General features: G+C 31.6%; 2 protein-coding genes across 2 annotated transcripts; both read left to right on the top strand.

The window, feature by feature from the left end:
• Positions 1-235: 235 nt before the first annotated feature.
• On the top strand, positions 236-8609 carry PKL (chromatin remodeling factor CHD3 (PICKLE)). The gene is made up of 31 exons (XM_078981254.1): positions 236-394; positions 502-587; positions 1693-1838; positions 1918-2055; positions 2146-2300; positions 2386-2547; positions 2641-2885; positions 2982-3077; positions 3159-3295; positions 3394-3606; positions 3683-3790; positions 3871-3921; positions 4033-4132; positions 4214-4356; positions 4443-4540; positions 4630-4768; positions 4834-5003; positions 5120-5186; positions 5280-5402; positions 5519-5628; positions 5734-5815; positions 5913-6252; positions 6344-6449; positions 6526-6600; positions 6699-6760; positions 6850-6926; positions 7027-7157; positions 7271-7604; positions 7693-7825; positions 7899-7972; positions 8044-8609. The coding sequence occupies exons 3-31, from the start codon at positions 1695-1697 to the stop codon at positions 8296-8298; spliced, it is 4068 nt and encodes a 1355-aa protein (XP_078837380.1). The 5' UTR covers positions 236-394; positions 502-587; positions 1693-1694; the 3' UTR covers positions 8299-8609.
• A 2711-nt stretch (positions 8610-11320) lies between these two features.
• Positions 11321-12912, top strand: LOC145032433 (Golgi SNAP receptor complex member 1-1-like). Its single transcript, XM_078981246.1, has 5 exons — positions 11321-11523; positions 11865-12095; positions 12161-12328; positions 12431-12544; positions 12676-12912. The coding sequence occupies exons 1-5, from the start codon at positions 11485-11487 to the stop codon at positions 12787-12789; spliced, it is 666 nt and encodes a 221-aa protein (XP_078837372.1). The 5' UTR covers positions 11321-11484; the 3' UTR covers positions 12790-12912.
• Positions 12913-14438: the final 1526 nt, after the last annotated feature.

Genomic DNA, 14438 nt, shown 5'->3' with positions numbered 1-14438 from the left:
TTTTTTTTAATTATCAAATTATTAAGTACAAATTTTAGTAAAATCTAAAACAAAACAAATTATATTGATATGATTTTTTTTACATGATAATTTTCAAATTATTCCAATAATTAATGTTTTTATTAAATTACAGCTAAAACATAGATCAACGGAAAAAAAATAGTATATATGGTCACTACAACATTGTATCTCCGTATTTACATATTTATTTTATTTCTATAAAACGAACCCTAGTAAATCAGTTAAAAGAGAATCAAAAAAGAAAGGGTAAACAAAAAACAGAGGTGCAAGTGCAACAAGGGAAATCTCGGTTTTTTTTCGCGCAGGGTTTTCTCAAATTCCTCCAATCCTAAGTGGGAGCAAGGAGATTTGAAACACATAAACTGGTCATCAGGCAAGTATCTATCACTGTCTTAATTTTGCTCTTGATTCCATGCCCATGAACTTTAGATTTAGTGAAACCCTAATACCCAATTCCCTGCAATTGTAAATAATTATCAGAGTTTGGGTTCTGTGTACCGAAATCCAAAATCTCAGTCGCGTGGATTGGAGTTTGACACTAAGTTACAAGATCGCTGCGGTTTCAGGTGAATTCTGATGAACCTTTTCTTAGATATGATTGGTCGATTAAAATTGAGATGCTGTTGGAGCCTCATTTGCTTTGAGGGGTTTTTCTATTATTATGGCGTCGAGTTTGCTACATTTCAGTAATTATATGCAACACGTAATTCCTGTATATATTGAACCTTTGTCGAAGTGGGGTTGTTTTTGCTCGAAACCCTAGCTTTTAATCACGAGAATTCATGTATGATCAGATATTAATATATCAGCACTTGTTATAAACACCTTTGAGAAATGGCATATACACCTCAATTAACCTAATTTTTGTTCTCTTGCGAATTTGTGTTTTAGGGATTCTTTGATTGTGTATCTAAATATGTTACTGATAGTTGTATATGCACAAGCTTTTAAATTGATTGTTGATATATGTTAATTGACATCCTTTCTGGCACTACTTATAGTTTCTTTGAAGGGGCTATTTCATGGTTGTTTATATGATGCTATTCTGTTTATACTTGCTTAGTTGTAGAAGCTTCATTCTATCTAGAAATGGAATGAAGCACAGAATTAATACATATACGGGTTCACACATTTGAGTTTGTATGCTGCAATACTAATCCGATTGAGAAAGTTTGAGTCTGACCAGGGTCTCACAATCAGCAGTCTCATACTTATGAAATGAATGGTTGATGCAAATAATTTGACTGTATTGTTGGGTTTCTTACTCTCTTATGGGATCTTGGTCATGGATTTTATATTGCTATTTGCTAATCATTTTTCCTTTTCTGAAATTAGAACTTTGGTTCTTGGTAGTAATGGAACCTTTTCTGCTAATATGTGCATGCCTGAATTTGTAGTGCCACTATGTATGTGTCTGAAATATCCTAATTTGATTCAAGTAAACCCTTTTTTGAGAAATGTAAGGTTTTTTCATTTTTGTGTCCCTAGTCCCTACTGGTTACTCTTCAAATAGTAATGAAATAGCTTGTCATTATCATTTCCTGTGTAATGTATGAATTCTTTGTAGAGCTTAAGTACCTATCAGAATATAATTGATCTTTATTGTTAGAGTTAATTTGTAAGATCCTGCAAGGTAAATAAAAAGTAATAGTTTTGTTGGTTATGTTGCAGGAATGAGTAGTTTAGTTGAGAGACTTCGTGTCAGATCAGACTCAAGACCCCGCTATAGTTTGGATGATTCTGATGATGAGTCAGACATCCTGCTAGGTAAATCCAAGAATGCAGAGCAATTTGAGAAGATTAACAGAGATGATGCGGTAATTTTCTTTAATTTCATCTTTTTAGATACCAATTTCATTGTGTTCTGTTGTGATTGGGTTACATATTCATGTACAGAAAGAAGATTCATGCAATGCATGCGGTGAATCCGGGAATCTACTTGTCTGTGAAACTTGCACTTACGAATATCATCCAAAGTGTTTAATACCACCTTTGAAAGCTCCTCTTCCTACCAGCTGGAGGTGTCCAAAATGTGTAAGTTCTAAAATAGCACTATATGAATAGCTTTCCTTCAACACTTCAAATGCTACATTATGATTTTAATGAGTTTTTTTTTACTTGCAGGTTAACCCTCTAAATGATATAGAAAAACTTTTGGACTGTGAAATGCGGCCTACTGTTGCTGATGATAGTGATGCCTCAAAGTTGGGTTCCAAGCAGATATTTGTGAAACAATATCTTGTGAAGTGGAAAGGCCTATCTTATCTCCATTGCACATGGTATATCTACTTATCTGTTTATCTACTCTCTTATTCATTTAAACAGTATATGTTTTGCTGATTAGCAAAATCACCTGTATTTCAGGGTACCTGAAAAAGAGTTTATAAAAGCTTACAAGGAATTGCCTCGCTTAAGGACAAAAGTAAACAATTTTCGCAAGCAAATGAATGTGGGCAACAACAATGAAGATGAATATGTCCCTATCAGGCCAGAATATACAATGGTTGATCGAATTCTTGCTTGCAGGTGAACTTTCTTGAAAATCATATATTAGCTATATAAGACAAAATTTCATTTTGGTTCTTTTTAGTGAAATCTTATATGTGGTGGATGAATCAGGCAAGAAGGTGAGGAGGAAAAGGAATATCTTGTAAAATGGGTGGGACTTAACTATGATGAATGTTATTGGGAATCAGAGTCAGATATCTCATCATTTCAACAACAAATTGAGAATTTCAATAGACTGCAGTCTAGATATCGGAAACTAAGAAAGCAGAAAAGCAACAATCATGATGCAGCTGATTTAAGAAAGAAGTCAAAAGAATTTCAACAATTTGAAAAGAGTCCTGAATTTCTTCCTGGGGGTAGGCCATATCTATCTTGATTTTGGGAATATTATTTATAGCAGGTTTTGTACTTTTGATACTAAGAGATCTTAAGTGTTGTTGTTATAATTGTAGGTGAGCTCCACCCATATCAACTTGAAGGGTTAAACTTCTTGCGTTTCTCATGGTCTAAACAAACACATGTCATACTTGCAGACGAAATGGGTCTTGGTATGTTTTCCCTTTAGTCTTTTTACAGGTTTGTGACTTGTTATTGTTAGTTACAACTTACATTGTTATATACAATTTCAGGAAAAACAATACAGAGTATTGCCTTTTTAGCCTCTCTATACGAAGAGAATGTCTCTCCACATCTAGTAGTAGCACCACTTTCTACATTGAGAAACTGGGAACGTGAATTTGCCACATGGGCGCCTCATATGAATGTTGTAAGTTACAAGATCTTTCAGTTTCTAATATTTTCTTTTGAATAAGAATAAGTTGTACAAAATAAAGCCCTAAACCCTAAACCCCAAACCCACTGCAGGTTATGTATGTTGGAACAGCTGCTGCACGTGCTGTCATACGTGAATATGAATTTTATTTCCCAAAGTCTCATAAGAAGGATAAGAAGAAGAAGTCAAGTCATGGGTCAAATGAAAATAAGCAAGCCAGGATTAAGTTTGATGTCCTATTGACATCTTATGAAATGATCAACATAGATAATGGGTCCCTCAAGGCAATAAGCTGGGAGACTATGGTAACTTTTTTTGACTTTTTACCACAATGATTACATCATGACATCTTTGTTTGATGAATTTTTTTCAATCATGCAGATAGTGGACGAAGGCCATCGTCTCAAGAACAAGGATTCAAAGTTGTTTTCTGCACTGAAACAGTTTGATACCAGACATCGTACATTATTGACTGGAACCCCTCTTCAGGTTTGTTCTAGTTTTTAATTGTATAATTTACTTTATCTTTTATTTTTATTTATTTGATCTGAATTGAAAATGGCTTTCAGAACAACCTGGATGAGCTTTTCATGCTTATGCACTTCCTTGATGCTGGAAAGGTTAGTATTATTGCAACTCCTTATCATTTCCTGTGTGTGATTATGATATTTCATAAGGAGAAGTAGATAACCCTAAAACATCTTCTTGTGTTGCTACAATTTTTTTTGCAGTTTGCAAGTTTGGAAGAGTTTCAGGAAGAGTTTAAGGATATCAATCAAGAAGAGCAAGTTTCAAGGCTCCATAAGATGTTGGCCCCTCATCTTCTAAGAAGTAAACATTCAAAACTTGTGCTTGTTCATGTTTCTTAAATCTTAATTGAACTTTATAATAACTTTTTGGTGATAAATGTAGGATTGAAGAAAGATGTTATGAAGAAACTACCTCCTAAAAAGGAGCTCATTTTACGTGTGGAGTTAAGTAGCAAGCAGAAAGAGTACTACAAGGCAATTTTAACTCGTAACTATCAGTTATTAACTCGCCGAGGAGGCGCCCAGGTGAAAAGACTGTTTTGTCCTTGATCTGCTATCACCTTATCTTCAACTTAAAACTAACATCTAATACTTTTTAATTCTGAATTTAGATTTCTCTCATTAATGTGGTTATGGAATTGCGCAAGCTCTGTTGTCACCCTTTTATGCTGGAGGGAGTTGAACCAGAAGACACCAATGAGTTCTACAAGTAAAATATATTTTAGCTTTTGTTATGTTTCTTATAATATTTGTTTTCCTTTTCTTTCTTGTGTATTGATGTCCATTTTCATTTGTCAGACAACTGTTGGAATCTTCTGGGAAACTGCAGCTTTTGGATAAAATGATGGTGAAGCTCAAAGAGCAAGGACATAGAGTTTTAATTTATACACAGTTTCAGCACATGTTGGATTTGCTTGAAGATTATTGCAATTACAAGGTATGAATGTTTAACCAGTTTACCCTTTCATTTGGATTGATTTAACCTTTACTTTTTTCTTCTAGAAATGGCTATATGAACGAATTGATGGAAAAGTTAGTGGTGGAGAAAGACAAGTTAGAATTGATAGGTTCAATGTCAGTAATTCTTCTAGATTTTGCTTTCTGCTATCTACTAGAGCTGGTGGTTTAGGTATTAACCTTGCCACTGCAGATACAGTTATTATTTATGACAGGTAAAAAGTTGTAATTTTTCAATATTTATTAGTATTAACCTTGCCACAGTTATTATTTATGACAGGTATTAACCTTGTAGTTGCCTGTTTCTATCTTGATATATATTTTGTAACAGTGATTGGAATCCTCATGCTGATCTACAAGCAATGGCCAGAGCTCATCGTCTTGGACAGAAAAATAAGGTTAGAAATTGTTACAGGAGATCAGGCTATATGTTTTGGTCGGTTAACTAACATAAGGGTATTTCTGTAATTTCTGATAACTGCCATTTTCAGGTTATGATATTTAGACTTATAACAAGAGGAACAATTGAAGAAAGAATGATGGAGATGACCAAGAAGAAAATGGTGTTAGAGCATTTGGTTGTTGGCAAGCTTAAAAATCAAAACATCAATCAGGTACATGTTTATAGTCATTTGATGTTCATATGCATGTAAACAAAATATATTACATTGATTGATTAAGCAATTGTTGTATCATATATGATCTGGTTATGATTTATTACAATATGTAGGAAGAGCTGGATGACATCATCAGGTATGGATCAAAGGAGTTATTTGCTGATGAGAATGATGAGGCTATGAAATCAAGACAAATCCATTACGATGATGCTGCAATAGATAGGTGAAAAATGCTTAACTCATTAAGATCATTAAATAAAAAAGGAACATTCCTTAAATGGTTTGTTATATCTTATTTTAACGTTTGTAATGTTTGACACTTTGATAGATTGCTTAACCGTGATTACACTGAAGAAGAAAATGCTGCAATGGAAGATGCAGAAGAAGATGGCTTTTTGAAAGCATTTAAGGTTTTCCTTTTTTCGCACGATAAATTGATATTTATTCACCTCTAGACTAAAGATATGAACTTTTAAATTTTTTGCTGTGTAAATGAATATGATTTAGGTGGCAAATTTTGAGTACATTGATGAGGCATCAAAAGATGAAGAGGAAATACAAGAACCCATAGCAGAGGACAAAAGTGCAGCCACAAATCCAGAAAGATCAAGTTATTGGGAGGAGTTGTTAAAAGACAGATATGAAGTTCACAAAGTTGAAGAGTTGAATTCTATGGGAAAAGGTAAAAGAAGCAGAAAGCAGATGGTGTCTGTTGAAGATGATGATCTTGCTGGATTGGAAGATGTAAGCTCTGATGCTGATGATAATTATGAAGCCGAGTTGTCTGATGGAGAGAATTCAGCTGGAGCAACACCTGTGAAAAAGCCTTACAGGAAGAAAACACGTGGTATTTATCATTTAATCTTCTATAAGTTGCATAAATTTGTTTAGGGTGATAATATTTGTTAATGGGCTCTTTTTCTTAATCATTTTTGCAGTTGACAATGCTGAGCTACTTCCTCTTATGGAAGGTGAAGGGAGAGCCTTTAGAGTATTGGGATTTAATCAAAGTCAAAGGGCTCAATTTGTTCAAATCTTGATGAGGTATTATAGACTTGTCTTTATCTTTTTACACTTTTTTTATTAGCAATCAGTATTAACTGTGTAAAGTACATTGCAGATTTGGGGTTGGAGACTTTGATTGGGCAGAATTTACTTCACGTTTGAAGCAAAAGAGTTATGAGGAAATTAAAGTGTAAGAGCTGTTTCATCTGCAAAAATTAGTTTAACATTTTCTTTTGTTGGTGGATTGAAATATAAAAGACCATCTTTTTGGTTTATTATGTCATGCAGTTATGGAACTCTCTTTTTGTCACACATTTCTGAAGACATTACAGATGCTGCAACTTTTTCAGGTGATTTTTTGTGGTTAAAACTTAAAAAACTATGATTTTTATTTTTTTTGTCAGAGTTCATGTTTTTTTATAATTTTATTTTAATGCAGATGGTGTTCCGAAAGAAGGGCTAAGAATAGAGGATGTACTTGTCAGGATTGCAGTCTTGCTTCTTGTAAGAGATAAGGTAAGTTGATGATCAATACGTTTCTAAAACTATCTTTTACATGTTTGATTTTTTTTTTCTAATCTTTTTGGTATGTTAATTGTTTTAATTACTGCTACAGGTCAAAAACACTTCAGAGAATCAAAGTGCTCCCCTTTTTACAGATGACATCATCTATCGGTATCCAGGGCTAAGAGGCTTAAAATTCTGGAAGGAGGAACACGATCGAACCCTTCTCCGTGCTGTCTTGAAGTGAGCTCAATAATTTAAAATTTTATTTTGTAATTATAAATAAATAAATACGACTCAATATCATGTTCATATTCTTTTTTTTGTTTTGTGTGTATAAACTATAAACTATAAAGACATGGTTATGGAAGATGGCAAGCTATTGTTGATGACAAGGATTTAAGGGTGCAAGAAGTGATCTGTCAAGAGTTGAATCTTCCTGGTATAAATATGAGTCTCCCAGGGACAGGGGCACCTCAAGGTCAATTTGTCCCACCTGGAAGTGTTGAAGCTCAAACACCAGCAACAGCAGTAGCAGCTACTCAACCACAAGTTCAGGATTCCACTACTGCTGCAAATAATGCTTTGTATCACTTCAGAGAGATGCAAAGAAGACTGGTTGAGTTTGTTAAGAAACGTGTCCTCCTTCTGGAAAAAGGACTTAATGCTGAATACCAGAAAGAATACTTTGTAAGTCATTATTATATATGTTTCTTTTTCTTTCTTTCTGCTGTTTTTTGCTCATTTGGTGTTTTTTTTTTTTAAATAAATAAAATAGGGTGATGAAAAACCCAATGAGATTCGGAATGATGACATGGAAACCGATCAAAAGGTTGTGGACAGACCAAGTGCAAGCCACAATGACACAAGCTCTCAGATGATTGGTCAATTGCCTCAAATCCAAGTTATCTGTAAGTCAAACTGTCAAGTCAAAATAATAACACATGCAGTTTTTTATAAAATCTAATTTGTATTTTCTTACAGCTCCAGAAGAAATAACAGCAGCAGCTTGTGATGATAAAAAGGATCGATTGGCAATGGCCCGCCATTACAACGAGGTAACTAGTATTTTTTTTTAATTATGTAAAGTTATATTTACTTTAGCTAAATTGTTACATATAATTTGTAGATGTGCAAGATAATTGAGGAAAATGCAGTTGAATCAGTTGAGGCATATGTGGGGAACAAACCTGGTGCAGGTTTGAAGCTGAAAAAGAAGCTTGAACCACTGGAAGGGATACATGAACAAGTCTCCAAGATTCTTGGAAATGAAAAGAGCAATGGTGATGTGAGTCAGCATGAAGTCAATGGTACCACAAACACTGCTGATGTGGCAATGGAAGATGGGGAAGGACAAAGCCCGGGTGTCATTGTGTTGGAGTAAAACATGTTACTACTACTAAGTTAATTTTTTTTCTCATGCTTTTGAGACTTGTTGAGAAGGTTTTTATAGAAAAGTGGTTGATGGGGTTTAGATGTTTTGTGCCATGAAAATGAAAAACAGTTTACTAATCAAAGTTATTAGGAGCTAAAGTTTGTGTAAGGTGTTCCAACATGCGAGACACCACCAAATGTTGTTAGTTTGATAGTTAATGTTGTCTTTTGAGTATAGGAAGGAGGAACTGATGATACATTTTCATTTCAGCTACTTTTATTGTTATATCCAAGTTTCTACTATGGGTAAACTTACAACTATTAACTGTCGCATTTTACTTGTCGTGGATTGTTTTGTTTGGGACAATCATTAATTAAGCTGTGTTTTAACTTTTAGTTAATGGACTTAAATTGAAAATGACTTAATCTGTTAAGCTATATATGAACAGAAAATATTGAGAAGGAAAGAGGTCATTTATTATTTTTGTAAGATCTTTGTGTTAAATTAGATATTTCAAACAGTGAAATTCAAGAATTCTTTTCACCAAAGGCCTTGCATTCTGCTCACCATATAGATCCACTGCTACTTCATGATAGTATATATGATAAATATACAAAATAACCATAAAACTTACATCTATTAATGAATCAGTATACATAAATTGAGTCGGTTAAAGATTAGTCATTTACTTGGCTATAAAAAAATTAAGATTTCAACCATTTTCAAAATTAATTTATGAATAGATCTGACATATTGAAAAGGTTTTCAAGTGTAAATTACGCAAACTTTGGTCACAATCTTTATTTTATTAATCATGAAATTACTTTGCTGGTGAGAATATATGATAAGAAATAATTATTTGTTTAATATTTTTATTTAGTATATGACTTTGGATAGGTTCACCAACGTTTTTTTGAAGATTTAGATGTTTCATATTATGGGTGTTTATAGTTCGTTCCGGTCATTACGAGGTACAAAATTCGGCCAAATTGATGATCTTGGTTATTGCAAAACAAATCTCAGTTTTTCATTGCATAGCAAATTGTTTTTCACCAAACCAATCAAGAGTTTAACACCCGATTTTTGACAAAAATTATTTGAAGAATTTCGTATATACCTTTATTAAACGTTAAAATATCATAATTACTCAGTCTAATTTCTAAATATTATATTTACCGTTCTAAATCTTTGAAAATATCACATTTGCTCAAATATATATTTTTAATATTTTTTAATCTCCTTTATATTTTAATCACATTAAAAAAAAAAAAATAAAAAAAAAAAAAAAAAAAAAAAAAAAAAAACTATGTTACCCCTACATTCTAAGAAAGTCATCTTGGAGACCTCTTGTTCAAACGTGTGATGAAGATTACTTTTCTATTTCTTTCTTATTTTGATTTTTTGCTTCTTAAAATATACAAAAGAGGAAAACTATGACTTTTCTTTTTACTTTTTGATTTTGTATTTCATCAAAATAGTGAAAAAAACATATTAAATAGGTATAACCAACTGTGCTATCAATTGGAATCTCTATTGTAGGTCGTGTGCACAATGGATAAAAAATTGAGTGATTTCTAATATATTTTGTGTGTATACAAACCAAAATTTGACTTCTCACTGTGACAACATAGTCTATTCGACGCAAAGTTAAAGTTAGTTTGCTAATGTTCTTTTAGTTTAGAAGATAAGGGTAATTTGGTATATTTAATTATTATTTCAATTTTAATGATTTTAAATTATTAAAAAATATATTTGGGTAAATATGATATTTTAAAAATAAAAATGAAGAAATATGATATTTAGATTATTTGATAAAATATGATATTTTAATGTTTAAGAATGGAATATATAAAATTCTCTCAAAAATAATTTCTATAAAAAATAAATCAAGTTATTAAAACTAGTATTAAAAAGCAACTAATTTAATAACGATTAAAAAGTAAAAACATAATAGAATCAAAAACTTGACTCACCAAATTGCTTTGATTGTGGTGAAACAACTCAAACAAGTTTGGTGTATTATGTTTTTTATGTGCTTACTTTTATATAAAGACCGGATGAATGTTCATGTTTTTATATGAATAAAATATTAATAAATATATATTGTTAAAAATAACAAAGAATTTGTGATCGATTATGAAATAATAATAACTTATTATATTATATTATTAATATATAACATTGTTATTTTCTTGGACGATATGACAGATGACATATTTATTAAAAAGTTTGAAGTTGAGAAAATACAATATTTATAATTGTTGAGAATCACAAAATAAAATATATTAATATAATTTGAGATAAATATTTATATGAAATCATATTATCTCAATAATCCATATGATAAAAACTATTGATCTCTTAATTAATTAGTTTAGTCACCATGAATTTTTGAAATGTTATTAACTTGGTTTTTAATTTTATGTAAATTTTAGTTGTTACGAAGTTTTCGATCTAATATTTTTTTTATACTATTATTTGTAATTAACTTACAACTATTTATTTTCATATACTTTTTTTTAATTTCACAAAATATGTGAGATATATTTTTATTTCTTTTTCATTTTGATTTATGTTTAGATATAATATGACATTAATTTTTTTTAAGTATTTTTAAAAAATAGTTTTCAGCTATCTTTTTAATTTAACACCATATTTGAATTTTGTCTATTTTTTAAAAAAAAAATAAAATTCAGCTATCTTTTTAATTTAACACCATATTTGAATTTTGTCTATTTTTAAAAAATAATTTTCAGCTACTTTTTAGTTCAACATCATATTTGAATTTTATCTATTTTAAACATCAAAATATTATATTATACGTATTTCAAAGATTATATTTATTATTTATAAAATTTTAAAATATCATATTTCTTTTACATTTTTAAGTATTTTATAATTATTTTAAATTGTTATTTTTTTAATCCACTGATATATATATTTCTTATAAATTTAATTTTAAAATATAAGTACCTTTCACCATGACTATTTCTTTTATATATTATAAAAAATACACAAAATTAAGGTGCATCTACAGAAGGGGTTTACCTTCCTTTGTTCAAGTGTGTATGTGTATATACGCGAGGGTTTTTATTTTAATGGTTCAAGTGGTTTCGTCTTAATCGTCTGTCGGTCCATCACAATTCTAAACATCAATTCCATTCAACAGGGAGGAACTGGTTTCCTTCTTCTCCCATGGATCCACCAACCTCTTGGGACTCCTTGCGAAAGCAGGTTTTTATGTTTTCCCTTTTTACCTGTCAATTTTCTGTTTTTGATTGCTTAATTTCAATTCGCACAACTCGGTGTTTGTGGTATCATATATTTATCTCAGCTTTACTAGTAATTAGTACCGGATTTGAGATTAAGGACATGTTTTCCTATCGAATTCTGGGGTGTTTAAATTAGTTAGGGTTTATAATAATAAACCAATGATGATCGGATCTAGATTCTAGATTGAGATCAAATTTATTGGACTTCACAATTTGGATTGATAACTTTCGTTTTGGGTATATAAAATGTTTCTTTCATTGTGAGATGGTTCTTATGTTTCTTTCATTTTGGGTATGGAAAAGGCAAGGAATCTCGAAGCACAGTTGGATGATCAAATGCATTTGTATCGTAAATTAGTTTCAACAAAAGTTGATGATGGCAACGAGAAGGATCTTGGATCACAAATAGAACAACTACTTAAACAACTAAACCATGTAATTTCACAAATGCAAGCGTGGGTGTCATCTGGAGGATCAGAAATATTTTCTCATACATTAACTCGTCATCAAGAAATCCATCATGATCTTAGTCAGGTAACATCATTCTTGTTATCCTTTCAATCAAGGGTTTCATGATCCTTATTTCTATTTAATTACAGGAATTCAACCGTCTTCGATCTAGCCTTAGAGCAAAAAGAGAGCATGCATCATTGCTTGAAGATTTCAGGGAGTTTGATAGAACAAGATTAGATCTTGAAGATGGTGGTGCCTCTCAAGAACAGTCTCTCCTTAAGGAGCGAGCTACTCTTATGAGAAGTACAGGCCAGGTGTGTATATAACTGGATCTATTGGTTGAATTTAATTTTTTTTATAAAATTTCATTTTTATATATATTGAAATTTGAAATGCTGTATTTAATGTGGATGTAGATGGATGGTGTAATATCACAAGCACAAGAAACCCTAGGTACTCTCATGTTTCAAAGATCAACATTTGGTGGTGTTAATTCAAAACTTAGCAATGTTAGCAGTCGTCTCCCAACTGTAAGTAAACTATCATAAACTAATTTCATTTTACTAAAACTAAAAAAAAAAAAAAAAAAAAAAAAATCATATTTGCAAAAGGGTTTATTTATGATTTAACAACAAACTATTTTGTAAATGTTTAAAAACAGGTGAATAGCATTCTGTCATCGATAAAGAAGAAAAAATCATTGGACACAATTATTCTTTCATTAGTTGCTTCCGTTTGCACCTTTCTAATCTTGATTTACTGGTTGACAAAGTAGCAATATATACAGGTATATTGTATGGGTATATGTAATGTATGTCATTGTTTTTGGGGACTCGGTGTGTCATAAATGTATTTTAATCGACATGTTTGCAGTTATATGATCAATGTCCTTCAAACATCTTTATGTGGTCGTTTGAATGTGCTCAAAACATTAACATTAGGATCCGTCCAATACATGTCAAACACAATCTATGAGTCTAAGACTGACAGACTGTCATGTGTCAGTCCAATGCATGACAAACAGAGTTTATGAGTTTAAGATTGAGAGACTGACGTGTGCTTACCTCTTTTTTATGTATAATAAACACAAGGGTAAAATATTTTGATGGGATTTATGACTATGAGAAATTAATATTTTTTATGTATAATAAACACAAGGGTAGAATATTTTGATGGGATTGATGACTATGACGCTCTTTGAATATGAGAAATTAATGATATGTGTAAGGTTCGAATATCAGATTTATGGTACGTAAAGCACGTGATGTGTCGACCATTCAAAAGCATACGTAGGAAGGATAACTGGTATCTTGATCCTGGACAGTGCACACGCATCCACTGAATCATGAACTACCCCACATCCCCCCTAATCCAACAAGACAAGTAGACAACTATACAAAATACAAAATTATAAAAGACCAAAAGGCTGGTCAGTTCTCTACAAGAATATGTATGGTCTTGTAGGTTGTAAAACAACACGTCAATAATAAATACAAAAAATTCGAGTTTAAGCGTTCCTTATGTCGTTATCTTTTACAATAGGTTATCTTTTACAATAGGTTATGCCTGTCTGATTAAAGTGAAGTTACTATTTTTCTTATGTTCTTAGACTAGATTACAACTTACAAGCGATATTATCCTCCTTTACTCCCGTGATATCATTTGCTGCCCTCTCGCGGGAGTGTCATAATCATAGTGCAGTTTATCGTTATTAAAACTCACGATGGATTTGAATTCCATCATCTATTGTAAGACTATCTTATAAGGTATCATGATGATTATCTCCACCTCTTTCTTGTGTTCTGTAAGATGCGTCTGGAGCCACCATAACGTGGAATAAATTATATATTTGGTTACTACCGACATCAGATCAATTTTCCCATACAGTTGATTTTTAGTTAAAGTAGGATATTGATATGTGACTACTCGGTTCTCACTGTATTCGAAGAGTAACTACACCTAAAATAATATTTGACATTGTTGTTATGAAGTATATGGATAATAACGAACATTCCAAGATATTGATAATACAAACATATTTGATTTGGTTGTAACCTTAATTTGGAAGCCACATAGTTGTTAGAATTTAAGGGTTTAGAATAACAATAGCTTGGATAATCTTTTGGATCATGTTTGGAAATCGCTTTCTGAAATCTATAGTTCTACCCTTATTCATGGGGTTACACGAATGAAGACTTATGAGACAGTTTAAGAGATCGAACCATATCACATCACAGGACCAATCTAATTCACAAACAAATAATACTTTGATTATGTTATGTGTTCTTCGAAATAGTTTGATGCGGAGACATGGAAATCTGTTTTTGATTATAACCCTTGTGTGCAACGGCGATCTTCCTTCTATGCAAGGAAGATGGCAGTTAAAAGGTGTTTACAACACCATATTGGCGCCAAAAAATAGCG

The sequence above is a fragment of the Lactuca saligna genome, chromosome 1 (assembly GCF_052625555.1).
Source record: "Lactuca saligna cultivar CGN05327 chromosome 1, ASM5262555v1, whole genome shotgun sequence".
NCBI lineage: Eukaryota > Viridiplantae > Streptophyta > Magnoliopsida > Asterales > Asteraceae > Lactuca > Lactuca saligna.
Note: the sequence above shows the minus strand (reverse complement) of the source record. Positions and strands in the feature narration are given on the sequence as shown.